General features: G+C 45.6%; 1 protein-coding gene across 1 annotated transcript in view; it reads left to right on the top strand.

The window, feature by feature from the left end:
- RFTN1 (raftlin, lipid raft linker 1) overlaps positions 1-21,710 on the top strand; it is a 203,783-nt gene that overhangs the window by 172,474 nt on the left and 9,599 nt on the right. The window contains exon 8 of the mRNA XM_030876368.3: positions 19,734-19,837. Within this exon, the coding sequence (XP_030732228.2) occupies positions 19,734-19,837 (104 nt within the window). The remainder of the gene's footprint in view (positions 1-19,733; positions 19,838-21,710) is intronic.

Here is a 21,710-nt window from a genome sequence, read left to right as displayed (position 1 = left end):
GGTGCATCCTTACTATGCATGCAGTCATTCTGTACAGACTGACACGGAAGGAACTCCATGAAATGTTGTCCAGTGGGGAAACGAGGTGCAGAAGAACCGTGATGGTTAATTTTATGGGACAACCTGGCCAGGCTGTGATACCCAGTTGTTTGGTCAAACACCAGTCTAGATGTTGCAGTGAAGGTGTTTTTTAGCTGCGATTAACATTCAAATCAGTAGACTTTGAGCAAAGCAGATGACTAACCCTCCATAATGCGAATGGGCTTCATCCAGTCAGCTGAGACATCAAGAGAGGGCCAGCCCTGCAGACATTGAACTTGCCAGCCCCCCAGTCGCATGAGTCAATTCCTCCAAATCAATCCATCTATCTATCAATCTCTCTCTGTCTCTGTCTCTTTGTCGCTATCTATCTATCTGTCTAAAAATCTGTCTCTCTGTTCTCTATCCATTCCGTTGGTTCTCTCTCTCAGGAGAACCCTGACCAGTACAGAGATACCCTCACCAGTGTGATGCCATTAATGGGGAAAAAAACTTCACAGAATAATATGATGTATATTGTGTGGGAATATGTAAATGTAGAAAAAGGCCTGGAAGAGCGGCCACCAAGCTGATGATGGTGGCTACATGTGACTTGGCATGGAAGGGTGGAAGGCAGCTTTATCTGGAATATTTTCATTTTTATGTAGAGAAATATTCATTTTACTTGGGTAATTATAAGTTAGTTTTTAGATGATAGCTAGTTCTGTCTCCCCATAGCCTTTCTTCTCTTAGGTTTTAGGTGTATTTATTTTCTCCTTGTGGAAAAGAAAGTAAAGTAGGAGTTGAGTAATTCCACTTTCTGTTGTCTTCCACATTTTTTTTTTCTTATACAACTTCTTGTTTTGAACATAATTTTTTATTGAAGTATAGTTCATTTACAATGTTTTAGGTATACAGCAAAGTGATTCAGTTATATATATATTCTTTTTCAGAGTCTTTTCCATCATAGGTCATTACAAGATATTGAATGTAGTTCCCTGTGCTATACAGTAGGCCCTTGATGTTTATCCATTTTATATATAGTAATGTGTATCTGCTAATCCCAAACTCTTCATTTATCCCTTCCCCACTTTCCCCTTTGGTAACCGTAAGTTTGTTTTCTACGTCTGTGGGTCTATTTCTGTTTTGTCAATAAGTTCATTTGAATCATTTTTTAGATTCCACATATAAGTGATGTCATATGTGGTGGTCATGGGTATCAATCAGCATGCTTTTCACTGTCAAGGCAGAGTATCCACCTGGCAGTGGCTTGAACAGTAGGGATTTGTCATCGCATCTCACCAGGCAGCAAGTCTGGAGGAAGGTGGGGGGGTGCAGTGTCATCTTTTTCAGCGGCTTGAGGACATCACCAGGGACCCGGGGACTGTCACCTTCCGCATCCCGGTCCTCAGTTTGTCTGCTAGGTCTCCCCTCAGGACCCTAATCCCAAGGTGGCTGCAGAGTTCCTAAGCATCTCATGGGAACATAATGACAGTTGGAAAGAAGAGGGCATTTCCTGCCATGTGCCCTTTATTATTAGCAAGTAAGACCTTTCCCAGGAACTCCCAAGCAGAGTTTCCCTTCTGTCCCATTGGCTGGGTCACAGACCCACGTCACTGTCAAGATCATGGTGAGCTGGGCTGGAGAGGGTGTCAGCCAGGAAGGCGGACCTGGGCTATTGGCCTTGGCAACCAACAGTTGGCCACTGAGTGGGACAGAAAGCAGGGATGCGCCTAGAAGTATTTTAAGGAAGACTAAACTTGGACTTGGTGACAGCTCAGAGAGTGGGATGACAAAGGAAGAATTTGACTTTTACTCTCTATCTGCACTCTTTTTCTTCCATAAACTCAGTGGTCCTGTTTTCTCAGATTCCCATATTTCACTTCCTATGCAAAATTTAGTCATACAAGTAAGTTAAGCCTTTTAAAAATTTATTCAACAAATAAATATTGAGTTCCTACTGTGTGTCAGCCACTGTGAAAACATGATGAATGAATGGAAAACATAAAGGAATGGATTCCTTTAACTGGGGGGAAGAAGTGCAGTCATTAAAAATGAATGCTCACCCCCTGGTTTTTCCACACCCGTAAATAACTTCTCTTCCTTGTCAGGCTTCCTGAGGGGTGGTGAGAGGCCCTAAATCACCAGGAACCTTTTAAGGCTGATGAGAGGGGAGAGGCAAGTGTGTGGTCTGGTGAAGACCATGGGGCAAGGCGAATTTAGAGCCTGGCTGCAGAGGAAGAGAGAGTGAAGGAAATCATCACGCTTTCAGAATCATGGGACAAATGCATTTTTTAAACTGTAGTAGGCTTTAAAACATCCAGTGCATGACAAAAAAGAGGCAACCCTCAATGTGATAAGAAGGGCTTTATCTTTAGGTTTTCCCAATGTGTTTGGGATTAGAAGGGTGGTGGATGATTCTATAAGAGTTTTAAACACACACACACAATTTATTGTCTTCCAGTTTCTGGAGGTCAGAAGTCAGGGTGAGCTCAACTGGGTCCTCTCCTTTGGGTCTCATAAGGCTGAAATCAGGGTTTGGCAGGGCTGTGTTCCTTATTGGAGGCTCTGGGGGAAGAATCTGCTCCCAAGCTCATCCAGGTTGTTGACCAAATCCAACTCCCTGTGGTTGCAGGACTGAGGTCCTTGCTTCCTTGCTGGCTGCCAGCCAAGGGCTGGTTTTGCTCCTGAGAACTGCCTGCATTCCTTCTCATGACCCCTATAATAATTTTTTAAATGCATAGACAGCCTGGGAGCCACAGGTGAGGACAGGGCAAATGGTTCTGCAAGAACTTAGTATATTAAATCAGTGAGTATGGAGGGTTGGAGGATGTTCTCGTAGTTAAGTGATCATTCATCACCCTTCCTTGGAATTTGTCCTTTTTAAATTCACTTGGCAAGAACTTTAGTAAGATGAAATGCAAAGGAAGGGCCTGCTTCCTTTGGAACTGCTTAAGGGGCTACACTCAGTATGAACATCTTTAATTGGATGGGGGTCTTTCTTCGTGGGCCCTGTGATGCCATCCTGTGCCTTGTCCTGTTTCATGTCATTTTCAGTGCCTCGTGTAGAGACCTAGATGATGGGGGACCTGTGGGAGGCCGTGGAGTATACTGGATGGCCGTCAAGATCCAAAGAACAGGGATGCTCTTGGACTTCACAAAAACATTTCAGTTGGGCATGGTGTGGGTAGGGGAGGGAAGAATTGAGGGAATCGTTGAGAGCGGGGAGTGGGGAAGATTCTGGACAACCCACCCACATCAGTGGGAACCAGAGCTGCTGTTTCTGAATCTATCTGCTTTTACATATTGGGCTTCTAAGTTAGATTACATTGATGTTTGTGGAAAGCCTCCCACTACTTTTTAAAAAACAGAAAAGAAACAAAACAAGAAGCCTTGAAAATTACTTATCTAATCCAGCTTCTTTTCTGAGTAGGTTTCCCTGATTTCTTAAACTCCTTCCAATCTCATTATCTACTAGTTTATCAATGTTAGGTCAAAACCAGCCCAATAAAATGTAATGGGATACATTTAAGTATAAAAAAATCAATTGTATTTAAGTGCAAAAAAAATCAATAACACAGCCTGGAGAATACCTGATTTGAAAGCAATTGTAATGAATAAGTTTAATTCAGGTGAACAGTGTACCGACTACTCCTCTCCAAATACTCCAAATGCTCTGAGCTCTGACCAAGTGGGGTTTTCCAGATCACACCCTGGTTACTTGTCCCTCCATTTGTGTTCTCTCCCGCTCTCTGCTGAGTCCCTCCTCGACATTTGAGGTCCTTGCCCTTCCTGGCCCAACTCTTTGTGACATCATCTTTGATGCTGTCGGCTGGATTTGCACTCCCTTCCTTTCAGCACTTTTGGCACCATGTTCCACCTTCCTTAGAGCTATTCAATTTTTTTAAAATTTATTTTATTGAAGTATAGTTGATTTACAATGTTGTGTGATTTTCTACTGTACAGCAAAGTGAGTCAGTTATACGTATATATGTCTACTCTTTTTCATATTCTTTTCCATTATGGTTTATCACAGGATACTGAATATAGTTCCCTGTGCTCTACGGTAGGACCTTGTTGTCTATCCATTCTATATGTAATAGGTTGCATCTGCTAACCCCAAACTCCCAATCCATCCCTCCCTTCCTATCCCCTCCCCCTTGGCAACCACAAGTCTGTTGTTCTCTATGTCTGTGAGTCTATTTTTGTATCATAGATGTTTATTTGTTTCATAATTTAGATTCTTGTCTTTCTATGTCTGGCCTACTGCACTTAGTATGATAATCTCTAGGTCCATCCATGGTGCTGCAAATGACATTATTTCATTCTTTTTTATGGCTGAGTAATATTCCATTGTATATATATGTACATATATATATATATATATATATATATATATCACTTCTTCTTTATCCATTCATCTGTCAATGGACATTTAGGTTGCTTCCATGTCTTGGCAATTATTGTAAATAGTGCTGTTATGAACAGTGGGGTGCCTATATCTTTTCAAATTATAGTTTTGTCTGGATGTATGCCCAGGAGTGGCATTGCTGGATCATATGGCCTAGAGTTATTTAATTTTTTAATTGCTCTGTGAACTCCTCGAGTCAGGGACTAGCAGTTTCTAATGTTCATGTTCCCTGGATCCAAATTAATTCCTTTCGTGTTACAAGTTTCATCAAACACTGGTTGGGTGGGTATGAAACAACATGAGATTATTGCTATGGGTAAAAGATAACTGGCCATAGTATGAAATGCACACAGGAAGTGCTTATCTTCTGTTTTCCAGTGTGATACCGGTTGACTGGGAGTCTTATGTCTACCACACTGCTGTATTTGACGAGAAACACAGGCGGACTGGGGGGTGGACAGCAATGGAGGACATGCCTGGAAATGGTTGAAAACAAGTGGGTGTGTTTATTTTGGAGGAGGAACAAACAAGGGCAATCAGGAAGCTGGTTCCATATCTTCGAAGGGCAAACCTCTGATAAAGGGGATAGACTCTGTTTTCCTTAGTAGCAAGGGGAAAACCAGGATCTTTTGGAGAGTTTTGTGGAACCATCTGGCAGTGGAAGTAGGTGGGGCATGAGGCTGTCAACTCCCAGGTATCAGGGTGATTCACATGTTCAGTTTCCCATCTCTCAGGGGTGATGGAGGTGGCCTTCCTGTTCTGGGCAGGAAGCACTAGAAAAGTGCTTCCCAAACCTTGTTGATCCTCAGAATCACCTGGGGATTTGATACGAATACACATTCCCCAGCACCAGCCCTGGCAGTCAGTAGGTCTGGGGGTGGAGATTAGGGATCTGCATGTTAAAAATCCAACCAGGAGCCACTGAACAGAGAAACACCCTGATTGCTTCCAGCTTTAATAAGCTGGGACACATGGGTCAACTATTGCTTTTAAGTCAGTGACCTCTTTGAGGCAAAATTATTAAACATCCTCTTCAGCTATGGTGGAAGGGGGGATTCACTTGGCAAATTAGACAAGAAGGCTCAGAAGCTAGTCTAATGAGGCCAAGACATCTGTTCTTAAATTTTTATAACTTATTTTTCTTATTGCAAAAGTGATGCATGGACAGTTCCTCAAAATGTTAAGCATAGGTACCATATGACCAACCCAGTAATTTTACTCTAAGGCACATATCCAAGAGAAATAATAGTAGCATTATTCATAATATCCAAAAAGTAGAGACAATCCGAGTGCCCATCAAGTGTTGAATAAATAAAATATGTACAATGGAATGTTATTCATACAATGGAATATTATTCAGCCATAAAAAAGGAATGGAGTACTAATCCATGCTACAACACAGATGAACCTTGAAAACATTATGTTAAAATGAAAGAAGCCAGGTACAAAAGACAACATATTGAATGATTCCATTTATATGAAATGTCCAGATTAGGCACATCTATAGAAAGTAGATTGGTGGTCGCCTAGGGGTGAGGGTGGGGGCAAAAAGAGTGACTGCTAATGGGGACAAGAATTTGGGGGGAGGTGATGAAAACGTTCTAAATTTGTACTTTGGTGACGGTTGCATAACTCTGTGAATATATTAAAAACCATTGAATTGTGTACTATATATAAACAGGTGAATTTTTAGATATGTCAATTATTCTTAAGGTGTTTTTAAAAATTGATACATGTAATTGAAGACAATACATGTAATTGAAGACAGTTTAGAAAATACAAATAAGGAAAAGAAAGCAAAAATCATCCCACTTTCATCATAACTGAGAAGATAGTCGCATATTGGTGTGTATTCTAGTATGTATTCTGTCTGTATATAGACAGAAAAATATATTTGCATATATTTTTTAAAAATGGGATTATTTTGTTCACACTCTTTCTATCTCATCATTTTAAATGGCTGTAGAATATTGGTATATGAGCCATCGTATTTTAATTTATTTAATTAGTTTTCTATTGGTAGATTTTAGATGGTTTCCATTTTTTGCTCTTGTACATCATGAATATTCTCTAGCTTTATCATTGTGCTTCATATCACATTTTGGCTTAACAGTCCATACTTTTTAAAGCTAGCTATTTTGTATCCCATGGAAACAAGTTTTACTTTTGATTTCACCTTAAAAATGCTTGATGCTGTCCAGAAGGGGACATGGGTCAAGAATGTGAGGATCATCACAAAGACATCACCCTATTTAAAACCGATTTAGGGCTTCCCTGGTGGCGCAGTGGTTGAGAGTCCGCCTGCCGATGCAGGGGACACAGGTTCGTGCCCCGGTCTGGGAAGATCTCACATGCCGCAGAGCGGCTGGGCCCGTGAGCCATGGCCGCTGAGCCTGCGCGTCCGGAGCCTGTGCTCCGCAACGGAAGAGGCCACAATAGTGAGAGGCCCGAGTACTGCAAAAAAAAAAACCAAAAACGATTTAGGCTACAAAATTGTGCAGAGTCACCCTCCCATATGAAGACAAAGTCACACTGAAAGAAGCAGGTAGACTTGTCTCTATTAAATGATAGATGTTTTGTTTTCCAGTCTGTATCAGTTAGTTCTTGCTGTATAACAAACCATTCCAAACTTCACAGCTTCAAATGACTGTTTATTGAGCTCATGATTCTTTGGGTCAGCTAAGCAGTTCTTCTGCTCTGAAGCAGTTTAGCTGACCTCTCCTGGGCTCTCTCACACATCAGGTGACGGCCAGAGGATCCAGGGTTGGCCTCACTCACGTGTCTGACAGTTGGCTGGCTGTTGGCTGGGGCCAGAAGGGCCTGTGTATCTTAACATCTAGTAGGCTCGCCCAGACTTCTTCACAGGAGGAAAGTCACAGGGTGCCTGAGAGCCCCAGTGTGACAGCTTACTTATTTCATGCTTTGGTTTGCATCATATTTGTTAATATCCTATTGATTTGTTAATATCCTGTTAATAGCCAAAGAAAGTCACAAAACCAAGCTCAGATTCAAGAGGTGGTGAGATAGATATTATCTCCTGGTAGGACCATCTGCACCAAAGTGCAGAGGCACAAATGCAGGATGGGGATGGATTTGTGTGTGGCCAGTTTAATAATTTTACCAATCTTTGCTAAAGCATCCAGTAGCCTTAGTGGTTGGTGACCAATGTGGTTCTGCTTTTAATTTTCATTCATGAATATACTTCCAACTTCCACATACAGAAAGGTCAGAAGGATGGTACCACAACATCCTGACAGATTAACTCCCATTTTTAATGGTAAACTCACGTCTCATTAGTGTTGGATGTGATTTACAGCGATTTTGATAAGATTTTGAGCATATAAGACAGCGGTGGCAGAACCTACCCCAGAAATGCTAGGGAAGGTGCGTTCATTCATTGACTCATTTTGTGCCAGACACTTCCCTAGTTGCTTGGGATTCATTGAGAATAAGACAAACCCCTTGCTTTGTGGAGAATGCATTCCAGTGAAGGAGATAGTAGTAAATAGATAAGCTAATCAGTGTTAAGAAGTGATCAGTATGATGAAGTGATAGTGCAGGGGACAGGGGGAAATAGGGGGGGTTTCTTCAAGACCCCACGTAGAGTTGGCTGATCTCACTGAGGCCGTTTTCATTTTCTTCACCTTGGTTTTCTGTTCATCAGCTCCTCCTTTGGTGGGTCACAACCCAGATGCCGATGGAAACCCAACAGTGCGTCTGTGACAGGCTCTGGTGCATCTATCTCCAGGCTGTAGTGGAGCAGGCAACCAGAGAGAATGGAAGAACCCTGGTGACAGGGGAGCTGACAGTCAGGGGCCTGACGTGTCCTGAAGGCTGGATATTCCCGCTAATGGTTCCCAGCACCTCGGAAGCCCTAGTAAAAGTCCCCTTACCAGGAGCAGGGTCCTCAGAGGACACACTGAGGGACTCGTGCAACATAATTTGGCTTGAGGGAGAGGGTCCAGTTAGCATCCTGGTAACCATGGCAACAAGAGGCTAACAATTGGGTCACCACCGAGAGAATATTGACCAGAGAGAATACTGACCGAACGCTGAAGTGGGACCGTGGCCCCTTGAATTTACCAGATGGAGAAAGTCAGGGAGGGAAAATGTGTTGTGCTGAATGTTCTACAACGTTACTATCTTTTCCGAGTGACTGTGCTTTGCGACTCCGAGTGCTGCTGGGCCAGCGACAGTGGGATAACCCTTAACTTCCATTGCCGCTTCTGCTAGGATTTTGAAGCAGCCTTTGTTCAGGGACATCATCTGGGCTAACGCTTTATGATTATTGGTAAGCAGTCAGGAATCCACTGTAGTGGAAGGTGATAACTTTGATGTAGTTTTAAGTTCGAGAGTTTTTGCTGACACACGTCCCCACCCCCTCCCCACTCCAGAGTAAATCCCTTTTAATTATATACTGTGGGAAAGCTCCTTTTAAATCCTCTTTTTTCTAGGTTGTAGATACGGTGAAAAAATAAGAAAGGCTAAAACTATGATCATCTCCTGTTGTCTAAAGACAAAGTGACAGATCCCATTTATTCCCAGAAAGTCTAATTTCCTCTCACTCCTCAAAGCAAGCGGAAGGGACTTGGCAAGTCCCTGGATGGAGAAAATGTTTCTTGTTTAATTGTTATCAGACCAAGCTGTTTCCAAGTCTGCCTGCCGGAGAGGATGCGCTCACCCCGATGCATTCAGTGTGTGTGTGAAATGTCAGCTTCTGGAGGTTGCAAGGCTCCTGCTCTCCCACTATGAGGTCCCGCAGAGCAGCCCACAGGATGTCACGGCTTTGAGTCGCTTAACTGTTTGCGCTCAGCACGGCAGCAGCATCTTCTCCTACTAATGGTCAGAGTCTGCCCCCGCCGTGCCCCCTTAACCTTGAAACGTCCAGCATCTTTGCCTGCAGCGTAATCTGGGAGCCCTTGGCTGTCATGCACCTGGCGTGGTTCTCTCTGTCGAGCAGGCGCCTGTCAGCAGGCAGCTCTGATGCGTGCATGCATCTCCTGTCCCTCCGCCCCATAACCCCTAACCCCTCTCCCGAAGCTGCACATCCCAGGACCAAATCACCTACCTGGCCTAGAATCTAGAAGAGTGATATCTTGCACTGCAGGTTTGGTTTTCCTGCCAGCTGGGCATGCGTGGTACTCCGGGAGAAGCCCGGACAGCATCTCGAGCGAGCACGCTCTCCCCCTGTGTGGGTTTTTAATCTCTCCCTCCCAGGGTATGCTGGTGGCAGTGTTGGGCCTCACGGTAGCTTGTCGTAAGTGAGACTTCAGGGCGGCGTTGCCATGCCGGGTCACAGTGTATCTGGCATGTAGGAGATGAGGGCGTGGTGTGCCAGCTTTGAGAGTGGTGAGAAATTAGAAACCTCGAGCTCCATTCAGTAGTAGCTATTACATTCTATTTCTCTCTAATCAGATTAGGTGACTTTCGCTCCGATTTCCCTCCTAGAGGTTTGCTGGGTTATTTGGCTCTCCCTAGAATCATAATCTATCAGCTTCTGCTGTGGAATAAGGCACCCCGAAGCTTAGCGAATTGAAATAACCAGCCTTTATGGTTGTAGTGAGTGCACAGGTCAGCTGGGTGATTCTGCTGATCTGGGCTAAGCTCCTCTAACCTCAGCGGGGCTCCTCTAACCTCACTCTGCTTCTGTGTCACTGGCTGGTCGACTGGCGTCTCGCTGGTCCAAGATGGCGTCTCTCACGTCTGCTAGTTGCTTGGGCCACATGACTCTCGTCATCCAACAGGCCAGCCTGGGCTTGTCCTTGGTTCCCTGAGAGCAGGTAGAAGCAGCAAGGTCACTCGCGGCCTAGGCTTAGAACTATGATGTCACATCTACCATATCTGTTGGTCAGAGCAAGACCCAAGCCCAGCCTGAACTCAAGGGGTGGAGAAGTGGACTCTGCCTCTTTATGGGAGGAGCTGCAGAATGCCGTAAAGAGGCCTAGAGGCAGGGAAGTAATCATTGAGGCCATTTTTTGCGAACAGTGTATCTCAAATAATAATAACAGTCATTATTATTATTTTGTTGGGCTCTCAATAGGGCTGCAGAGTTTGTTGCCTTTCTCGCATGGGAGAGAAAATCAGGCAAAGATGTGAATTAACCAGCAGGGGTGGGTAAATAGTCCTAGAAAAGAAGCTTTCCACACACTGCATGTATTTTCCTCTGCCCCCTTTTCTATATCTGAGAGCTAAGCTTTTTTTTTTTAAACGTATTCTCTTTGAACGTTATGAAAGCCGAAGTTGTCTAAAATGAGACGGACGGCTTTCTTAGGCTCTATTATGTTGGCCTAATTACATATCAGCAAAATGTTTTTCTGGGGCATTGTGTGTAAAACAAAGAGGAAAACATCTCCAGCCGGCCCCAGCATCCTTGCCCCTCCCTCTGCTGGCAGAGGCAGTGGTCCTGCAGGAGGCCTGTGGGGGGATGGGGGCCAGGAAGGCAGGGCTGCTGCAGCTGCCACTGGCCTCAGATGGATTTGCCCTTTCCCCAGAGAGGACGAGTGGCACAGCCTCCCTTCCTCTCTCCTTCCCTCCAGCACACCTCATGGTGGCTTGCACCTGGGGAGGGACTGTATGTTTGCTCTCCCCACCCCCTGGACCGGGATCTCCTACAGCAGGAGAAGAGGCTCACACATCTTCGCTTCCCAGGTGTGTGGCACAGAACCAGGTTGGCTGGATGTGGAGAGTCATAAGTGAATAGTGGTACCTGGTATAGCCGTGCCCTTGGCGATACTGAAGGGCTCAGTGGAGTTTTCTGCAAGACCGCTGCAGTGTTACAGCCCCTACTTTCCAGTTGCTAAATGAAGATGAAATGTTCCTTCTTTCCAGCTTGGCATTCCCCTCTTCTGCCCTGCCCTTGCATCTCTACTTTCTATCACCTGAGAGCATGACTCTTATCTTCCCTGTGTGCCGTCATGGCCAGGGTCTCCGCTGGCCATGGCAACGTCAAGGCAGACCCCAGGTTTCCTGAGGACATGTTTACGTGCCAGCCACTTCCCTCCTGAAGCATCCTGGCTGTGGTCTCCTGAGACCTCCCGGTCTATCCAGAGATGGTTTTTCAGGCTCCGTGATGCTTGCCCTCTCAAGACATCAGATGGTGTGGATCTTTCTTCTTAAACGTGTTTCCTACCCTGGGCTGCCCTCCAGCCAGTTCCTCCCAGTTCAGGGCTCTTTATCATCTTCTGCTCTCCCCTCCCCAGGAGACCCAGTCCTCAGCCAGCCTCACCCCTCCTTGAGTTGTTCTCCGCCCATATTGGCCAATGCCCCCAAGTCTTCATTTTCATCTAACCTTTCCCTGGCTTTAGACTGTGTATGAGTGCCCTGTTGCTGCTGTAACAAATTACTACAAACTTAGTGACTGAAAACAGCACAAATTTATTCTCTTAACAGTTCTGGAGGCCAAAAATCCAAAATGGGTCGTAAGGGATTATAATCAAGGGGTTGGCAGAGTTGCATTCTTTCTGGGAGAATCTGTTCCTTTCTTTCAACTTCTAGAGGCCAACCTGCTGGTGGCCAAGCACCCTGCCCTCTGTTCCCATCCTCACCTCTCCTTACCTGACTCTGACCCGCCTCCCGCCTCCCGTCTAAGGACCCTTTTGATCACATTGAACACACCTGATTCATCTCCCCATCCCATGACCCTTAACTTCATCAATCCGCCGGAACCCTTTTACCATAGCAGACAGCCTCTTCCCAGGCCTCAGGATTTAGGACGTAGACATATTTGGGGGGAGTGAGTCGGCATTTTCCTTTCTACCATAGGAATCATTCCCTCTCATTGTGGTCCTTGTCCCATATGCCTTGGTTCAATACATGAGCAGCCATTACCCATTATGTTGTTATGCAGCATTATTTATTTAACAAGCCCAACACTGATTGACACAGGTGGTGTCCAGTGTTTTGCCATTGTGAACAGTTCTCCAGTGAATAACTCTGTACATTTGTCATTTTTTTATATACAGGATCCATTCCCAGAAGTGCGGTTGTTGGGTCAGAGGGTAAATGTATTTGTAATTTTGAGAGATACTGTCAAATTGTTCTCCCTGAGGTTGAATCTGTCCTCCTGCCAGCCATGTATGAGAATACTTGCCTCCGCACAGCCTTGTCAGCTAAGTAGTTCTCAAACTTTGGGGTTTTTCCAATATGAGAGGTGAAACTATGATATCACAGGGTAGTTTTGATTTCCACTTCTCTTATTGTGAGATTTAGTATATTTTCCTCTGGTTTATGGCCATTAGAATTTCCTTTGCTGTGACTCTCTTCCTAGCCTCATCCCATCTTAAAATTTGGATTACTGGATTTCTTTTCTTATCAATTTTTAGGAGCTACTTTTTTGACTGTAATTTGAGCTACAAATAGTTTCCCATCTTGTCATTTGTCTCTTGCCTTTGCATAGCTTGTCGTTTGTCACGCAGTAGGGGTTTTATGTCACCAAATTTATGATTTTTTCTTTATGTTTTCTGGATTCTAAGATGTTTAGAAATGGCTTCCAGTAGGCCCTTTAAAAATTAATAAAACTGTGTTCAATGTGGGGAGTTGGACATAGGTAGCTATTTCTTCTCTCTTCTGAAAAATCCCAGTGAACTGATACTAAAAGAATGATAGATTTATTTGTAAATTTATTTGTAATCCCCAAATCAGTACTCTTGGTGCTTTCACAGTCACTTGCAGATGTATGCTTAGTGGCAAAAAAAAATTATGTTGCTGACATGCATGTTCCCAGCTAAGCTTTCTCATTTCAGCTGTCATGCTGTAAACAAGTGTCCTGTTCGCATTTCACTTAGTGCCACATTTTTCACATGCTTGTGCTTTTTGTTGGTGATTTCACTGTATAAAGTTGCCCCCAAGCATAGTGGTGCAGTACTGTCCTGTGTTCCTAAGAACAGGAAGGCTGAGATGTGCCTTATGGGGCAAATATGTGTGTTAGGTAAGCTTTGTTCAGGCGTGAGTGACAAATCTGACCAGAGGCTAACAGGAAGCTAACCCTGTATTTCCCCAGGAACAGTGGTTCAGTATCTGCTAATTCAGTGTTTGTGGCAACATTATAGAACAGAACTCCAACAAATAATGGAAAATGACTTTAGATGATAGATAGATAGATGGATAGAGACATAGGTAGGTAGGTAAGTAGGTATGTGGATGGATGGATGGATAGGAAGATAGATGATAGATAGATAGAGACATAGAGACAGATAGGTATGTAGATAGGTGGATGGATAGATACCCACAAGAACAAAAAGATTGGAAGAAGAGAAAGTAGAAGATGTGTGATTTCAACAGATTTTTAGAAGATGGAAGGTGCGTGGAGGAAGGCGGATTAATTTAGCAAAGTCGAGGAAGCAGCACCTGGGTGTAGAAGGGATCCTGAGGAAAGCTCTGGTCTTCAAAGCCTAAGTCACTGCAGGATGGTGGGAGGTGAACTTCAGAGCTGAAAACTGGGGCATTGTGGTGAAGTCCTTACACAGTGTGGTAAGATCCCTGGCTCCAACCTCTGTCTTGTGCAACCTGGTGACTGCGGAGATAATTCAAGGATCAGACGAAACGACTTATAGAATATATGTATCCGTGAAACAAAACCAAGATGGTATAAAAAAGAAATGCTCAAAAGAGAAGAAAGAGCTTTGGGGTCTGAAAATAGGGCACCAGAACATTTTAAAACATACAAAAAGACTGGAAAACAAAATAAAGGACATCTTTCAGAAGGTAAAATTTTTAAAAAGTAAGAAAACAGGGGGAAAGAAAGGTAATAAAATTAACATATCAGTCCTACGTTTCGACTAATAGGAAGTCCAGAAAGAAAGAAGACAGAAATGGAAGAGAGAAAAATTATCAAAACATAAAAGAAAACCAAAACACTTTTCAGAGCCAAAGGACAAGAATCCTTTGAGTGCAAAGCCATTGAGTGTACAGCCCTTTAAGTAAACACACACACACACACACACACACACACACGAAGGCATGTTGTGAAATTCTGGAACTTCATGGGGAAAAATATCCTAAAATCTTCCAAAGCAGCACAACAGATTACACTCAAAGTATTAGTAATCCAAGTAGATATCACAACAGCAATACTGACATCTAGAAGCTAGTGGAGCAATACTTCTAAAGTGTTAAAGGAGAAACAGATTTCAGCCTACACTTCTGTACCCAAACTTAGTTAAAAGTGAAGACAAAGACATTTTTAGGAGTTCGGGGATGCAAATAACTTCCAGGGCATTGTTTCCTAGGGAGCCACTAGAGGATATGCTCCAGCAAAATGAGGAGGAAATCAAAACAGAGAAGACACCAGCCATAGACAGTAGTGGAGGGAGAACACAGTCCTGTGAAGCATCCACACCAGATTGAAGCAAGCGTACAGAAAGTTCCAGAAATTATGTCTCCAAGTGGAAAAAAGTAGAACTAATATATTTAGGTACATGGGATAGTTATTGATGGGCAGGAAGAAGTGTTGGAACATGTGGAATGAATTAGTGATGGTTTCATGTACAACCACACAGATGAAATAAACTGAGGCCACAGTTAACTCCAGGAAAAATAAAGGACTTAATAATAAATATATTTAAATCTTTAATATAAATAATATTATAATTATAATACAATAATAATTATTATATTTTACATATTTATTTTATATTTAATTATTATAATAAATATATTTAATATTTAATATTAATATATTTAAATAAATGTTAATATTTAAATTAATAATAAATATATTTTTTTAAAAAAAGAAGGTGTGGTCACAGTACATTACTTGACCCAGCAATATTTGCAATAACACAAACACAGACTTTTGATTTAATTAAAATTATATTCTAACCATTTGGGGCATCAGGAAAGAGAAAGTAAGAAATGTGAATGGGAGCTCTAAGCCTTCATTTCCCATGGTAGGAAATCAATAGATACCTAAAATTGATAAGTAAGGAAATCGTATATAAACAGGCCCTGCCAATTAGTGTTAGGCATTAGTGCTTCGGTAGCAATTTTACAAAAGACTCTTGCAGGCCTCTGGCTTCACATGCCCTCTCCGGGAAGGGAAGGGAAAGGAAGGGAAGCACCCAGCTGGTGGTTGTCTCCAATCATTGTTTCAGGTGTGGAGACCAGCCCAGAAGTCCTGCATACTTTTCAGACATGGAAATTGAATTCCTCTCTTCATTCACAGTCATGAATAAGGAGCAAAGTATCATCTTTTAAGCTGTTTTTCTCCCAGATTCTTCCAGAATGGAAACAAGGAGAAGAAAAGAAGAGCACACTGCCATCAGGATACAAACTTTCTCACTGGACCAATGTGTTACCTCCTAATATTCCCCTGCACAAAGGATCTTTGAAAGGATCAAAAGACACACGCATTTCTTAGCAAACTCTACGTCGTGTTGTTCTGTTTTGGGAGGGTAAGGGAAAGTTGTGTCGGATGCCTGTTTCTTTAGTGGATTTGCAACCACGGAGAAATTACAGGGAACAAAGGAAAAAGAGCCATAAATACAAATGAATCCCTTTTATACAAGTCAAAGAACCACAGGACATGCTTCATTTTTTTTTTAACACTCCAGGTGTGATCAGAGATTACGTATCCACACAGGAGAGTGGAGAGTTAATTAAAATTTTTGCACCTGTTCCCAGAAAGAAATGTCTTTTCGTTTGATAAGCGGGCTGGCTTTGGAGTGCTGTTTGTGCTTTTCTCTCCTCACTGGAGTGTCACAGAAAAGCAGATCAAAGAGAGCCTTCCATCCGATGCGTTTCCGACCACCTTTCTCAGCTAATGGACTTGAAAGCCTCTTCCACTGACTGCATGGAGTTCATGTCATATTTTAGAAATGTCGTCTTCTGACTGTGTTGATAATATGCAAACCGGCTTTGATAGGTGCTTGTGGAAAACCACATTAACCGTTAATTAAATCAAGACCAGCCCAGAGGGTTGGAGTGGGAGAGTCTGGCAGAATGAAACACCTCACCCCCTACCATTTGTATTTTACTTTTCAACCCGTCCTGTGACAGCCGGCTGGGAACACTTGTGATTGAACTCTCAGCTCTCTCAAGCAGGGTCATGTTTTGCTGTGTTTTCGCTTCTTCCTTTTAGTCTTTATGATTCTGTACCCTCTGGCTGACATCCCCTACCTTGAGGGGAAAAGCTGTCGGGGAGAAATCCTGCCGTCTTTCTCTTTAAGATGGTGAATGAGGGGAATAAAATAGAGCAAAGCAGAAGCAGCCCTTCGAGGCCTGTCTGGGCAGGCGGGTCAGGCGGCCTCAGGGGTGCCCATTGTCCCGCCGTGCTGGGTACCCGAGGAGAAAACCCGGCCGGGGCACAGGCACCAATAAAAGGACTCCATCCTGCCACTCAGGGCTTTGTGAGCACCACGCTTGTCCTGGTTGCCATGGCGACTGTCTGTGGCTGGTTTGTCAGAGTGCTTGATAAAGTGGGAAGGTTATTCTTGATAGACCCAAGTAATCTTAACCTTGCAGAGCTTGAGTGTGGATGGACCATTTTCTCTCTCTTCTCTTTAAATCAGGAATGCAGGGATGGGGGCACGGGTTCTCAGGATAAAGCTGCCACAGCAGGTGGTGAGGGCCCTGCCCAGCACAAGGGACACTGGCCGTAACTGGTGGAAGGGAGGTCCCGTGTGTCCGGGGACCAGCAGAGACAGGGGTGGCTGGGTCATCCGCTGCCGCCTCTGGCCTGAATGGGGGCTTCAGGGACGGGGCCAGAGTGGGGTTGCCTGTCCCTCTCCCATCAGTTGGTTGTATTTGTACCTGTCTCTCCTCTCTTTTCCTTTTCTTCCTGCTCTCCTCCTTCATTAACTCCCCTTCCTCTCCTCCTTCCCTTGCCCCTTGCCCACCCACCCCCCTTCTTTTGTCCCCCACCTTCTCCCCTTCCCCCCTCCATTGCTTTCTGCTGAACCAGTATTAGTAACAGAGCAGAGCCTTTCAAAGTCCCCCGACTTCTCCCCTCCTGGAGGATGAAAGGAAAGGTAACAGCTTTCCTTTCGAGGAACTTCAAAAGTTAACAGCTGATCATTTCTGGCCACAAAATTGCAGACTCTTTTCTGTCATCCGTAGAAATCTAATTGATTATCTAGGCAGTACTTTTCAGACTTAGCTGCATCTCAACTACTGGAAGCACTCTTTAAAAAATATAGAGCTACCGTATTATCCAGCAGTTCCACTCCTGGGTATGTATCCGAAGAAAAGAAAACACCAATTAGAAAAGATACATGCACCCCAGTGTTCATAGCAGCATTATTTATCATTGCTAAGATACAGAAGGAACCCAAGTGTCCATCAATAGATGAATGGATAAAGAAGATGTGGTACATATATACAATGGAATACTATGCAGCCATAAAAAGAATGAAATAATGCCATTTGCAGCAACATGGATGGACCTGGGGGGTATTATGCTTATTAGTGAAATAAGTCAGACAGAGAAAGACAGATACTTTATGTTTCCACTTATATATGAAATCTAAAAAATAAAATGAATGAATATAACAAATCAGAAACAGACTCACAGATATAGAGAACAAACTAATGGTTATCAGTGGGGAGAAGGAAGGGGGGAGGGGCAAGATAGGTAAAGGGGATTAAGAGGTACAAACTACTATGTATAAAATAGATAAGATACAAGGATGTAATGTACAGCACAGGGAATATTATTTTATAATAACTTTATATGGAGTATAATCTATAAAAATATTGAATCACTATGGGGTATGCCTGAAATTAATATAACATTGTAACTCAACAGCACTTCAATTAAGAAAAGAAAAAAAAACAGACCCATGGGTCCCACCCCCAGAGTTTCTGATTGTGCAGGTCTGGGTGGGGTCCCAAGACTCTATTTCTAACAAGTTCCCAGGTGATGCTGCTGGCTCGGAGACCACACTTTGAGAACCACTGACATAGGCCAAGACTTTATATAGTTGAGGCTCCCCGAGAGTACGTTGGTTGCCCGGTAACCACGCTGGGATGGATGCCCAGTGATAGGAGTTTTAAAAGCCTTTGGGAGAAGCAGGGCTGGTTGTTCCCTCATCTCTCTTCTGGCCCCTGGTTCTGTCCCCAAAAGGCCTCCAGCGGGATAACCCCTCACCGTGGGCGGTCCCCTCTGAGCAGCGCCGCTCCCCAGGGGATCCTCTTCTCAGCGCTCCAGGCCCCTCGCGGTCTGCCATTTGTCTGTGCTGAGGCCCTCCCCTGGAATGCCTCTTCCCCAGCTCCGCCTGTCCATCTCCACCCAGCCCCTGAGCCCCAGGAAGCCCGCCCTGACCACAATCGCACCATCTTTTTGCTAACAGTCCAGCCTCATGGCCCTGCCAGTGGGCTGTTTTGTATTTCGGTCACATGCGTGTTTGTGCCGTGGCCTCTGCTGGACTGAACTCCAGCAGCAGGACTGTGCCTTCGTTCACCTCCAGCCCACCTGGGCTCCAGGTTACTTGCTGAATGAGTCCTGTGGCGGCCTCCGCTGGAAGGACTCTACACACGTGTCAGCAGTGTTTGAAGCCATTACCAGGAGCTGACCGAGCAGAGAGTGGGTGCAGAGTCTACGCAGGGAGGGCGGGGGCTGGAGTCGGAAGTTAGCCTGCCTCTCGAGAAAGCAGGATGTGAGGCCCGGGCTGGCGGCTTCACAATGGGATTGTCTCCCTGTGGGGGCAGGACTGGGTTTTTAAATTGAAAGGCAAACGTCAGTCCCCTCCCCCCGCTCCTCCCTGATTCCAAATGAAACAACTTTCATCTACTCCTTTACGGCAGGATGTGTAACACAGGTGAAGCGCCCTGTTTGTGTGCACGTGCAGGTGTGTGTGTGTGTGTGTGTGTGTGTGTGTGTGTGTGTGTGTGTGTGTGTGTGTGTGTGTGTGTGTGTGTGTGTGTGTGTTGCTGCTGTGGCTGCATGCAGATGACTCGATCGTTTGTCAAATGTAATTTAACTCCCCACAAGATGCTCTGAAACCATCCAAGCAGCAGGTGTTGTCATGGGCTTAGGTACGTCTTGGAGGAGAAGTGATGGTGTTTCTTCAGTGAAACTCACAGGAGGCTATTTGTCCAGACAAGAATAAAACAAAATGAATGGATCAACCCTTTGGCTCTGTCTCTTTGCCAACTGCACAGACTGAGTCGGGGCTGGAAAGAAATCCCATGTTGGCAGTTGGGCTCCAAGCTCTTGAAGCATCTTCGGAGCTGGAGTAGAGCCCCAGGCTACAGGGCATCCCGCCCCTTTCTGCTTTGTTGGGTTGGTGGATTGGACGGTCCCCTCTCCGTCCCTCAGACGTCATTGGCTTGAGGCAGCTGCAGCCCTGACTGTGGCCTTTCTCCCCAGGGTGTCGAGGTGCAGACAGACTACGTGCCCCTGCTGAACTCTCTGGCCGCCTACGGCTGGCAACTCACCTGTGTGCTGCCAACTCCTGTCGTCAAGACAACGAGGTAACAATAACCATCATTACTGTTACTGAACACTTGCACTGTTCCCCATAAGCTCTTCCTTGCGTAACTTATTGAATCCCTGTGAGTCTGGGGCTGTTACATCAGTTCTCTACCTGGGAAACGGCAGGGTCAGGATTTCAGAGTCTTAACTACTCCCCCACCCAGAGCACCCCTCTTCCCACGTGGGGAGCTGGGCTAGGCAGGCACGTTGCTGGCACGCATGCAAAGTCTCATCTCGGCCTCAAAAAATCCTGTGAGGTGAGGTGGGATTTTTTTGGTTGTATTTAACCGATTTTATAGCTGAGGAAAGTGTGGCTGGGGAGGTTGAAGCGCTAGCCCAAGGTCATGGAGCTGGTCAGTAGCCCCACCAAGGGGACGTGAGGCCCTGGAGTCTCAGCCCCGGCTGTGGCCCTCCCTACAATTTCACGTTCATGGTCGTTTGTCCACCCTCAGCTCTGCCTGCCGTCCCTTGAGCCCGTGGGCTTATCCTAGTCTTACCAACCCTAAAAGCCCTTCCATCTGTCTTTTGGGTTTGCTATCAAGCTGGTCCTTCTAACTACCTGTGGGGTGGTAAGCATAGATGTGGTTCCCATTTTACAGATGAAGAAACGGAGGCTCAGAGAGGCTCCATCACATACCCAAGGCCACACAGCCAGCAAGTGGCAGAACCCGCGACTAGACCCTCGGTCTACAACGGGCCACCACTTTGCTGACCTCTGGGGGTGCCCCCTCCCATGGCCCTCAGCCCCACGCTACCTGAGTCCTGCTGCATACTCACGCCCGCAGGTGATGGATGGCCTGAGGCAAGCCTAGTGACCCGGGCGACAGCAGGCGGTGCAGCCCCAGAGCACAGACAGAGGCGGGAGTGTGGGCGCCCATCACTGCCTCTCCTGGGCCCTCATCACGTCCCCCATGCCCCGGGTCTGTGCAGCTGCAGGAGCCAGTCTGCAGCCGCCCTTGGGCCCTGCGCCACTGGGAGATTTCCGTATTGCTTCTTGGCCAAGATTTCTGTGGGCACAGGGTGGTGCCGTGGAGGGGAAGGAACTCCGGGTTTGTGACCCAGAGCTTGAACCCAAGTCCTGAGTCAGCCGATTGCTGTCTACCTTGGTCAAGTCCACGTAGCTTCTTTGAGCCAGTTTCCTAGTCCGTGCAACTAAGAATGCTGCCTGCCTTCCGTTCCAGAGGACAAGAGCCCCCCTGAGAATGTATTTGAACGTGAAGCCCCCGCTGGCTCTGTGCTCGCAGCCCGGAGGGTAGGGACGGTCTCTCTGTCTCAAGCAGTTCCACCTTCTAAATAAGCCTCCATGATCCTCCACCTTCCTGGCCTTAAATGACCCTTGCGGTGGAGTGGAGAGTACACGGACCGGGCAGAATCCCCGCTGTGTGACCCCTGGCCTGCTCCTTGACCAAGCTGAGCTGTCCTGTCCTGTCCCGTTGGTGGAAGTAGGGGTCCCATTGTTTGGAGCACCGGGTGCAATCGCCCAGCCCGGCCGGAGCACAAAATAGAAAATGCTAGTGTCCTCTACCTCCTTTCCCTCCGGCACCCCATGTAGTGACACATCACCTCAGCAGAGAAGACGTTTGCCAAATAGAGGTTTAAGAAAGTGATCCGGAGGCGTGGGGTTCGCGGTGGCCAGAAAACAATGATCTCCATCACAATATTTCTAGCACCTTTAAAGGCAGCTCCTTGAGAGCCTGCCTTCCTGGGAGGAAGGCGCACCCCCTGTGCCATAAAAATGAATAGTGCCCCAGCCCGTTCGTTAATGCCAGTTCCCGCTGCTCACAAGGGTGACTCAGGGTGACTCAGGGTGGTGGCCGGGACCCGTGCACAGCCAGGCCCTCTGCCCAAGCTCCTGTAATCGCTCAGGTCCTC

This window comes from Globicephala melas, chromosome 4 (genome assembly GCF_963455315.2).
Source record: "Globicephala melas chromosome 4, mGloMel1.2, whole genome shotgun sequence".
Taxonomy (NCBI): domain Eukaryota; kingdom Metazoa; phylum Chordata; class Mammalia; order Artiodactyla; family Delphinidae; genus Globicephala; species Globicephala melas.
This window is presented reverse-complemented; position numbering and strand designations above follow the sequence as displayed.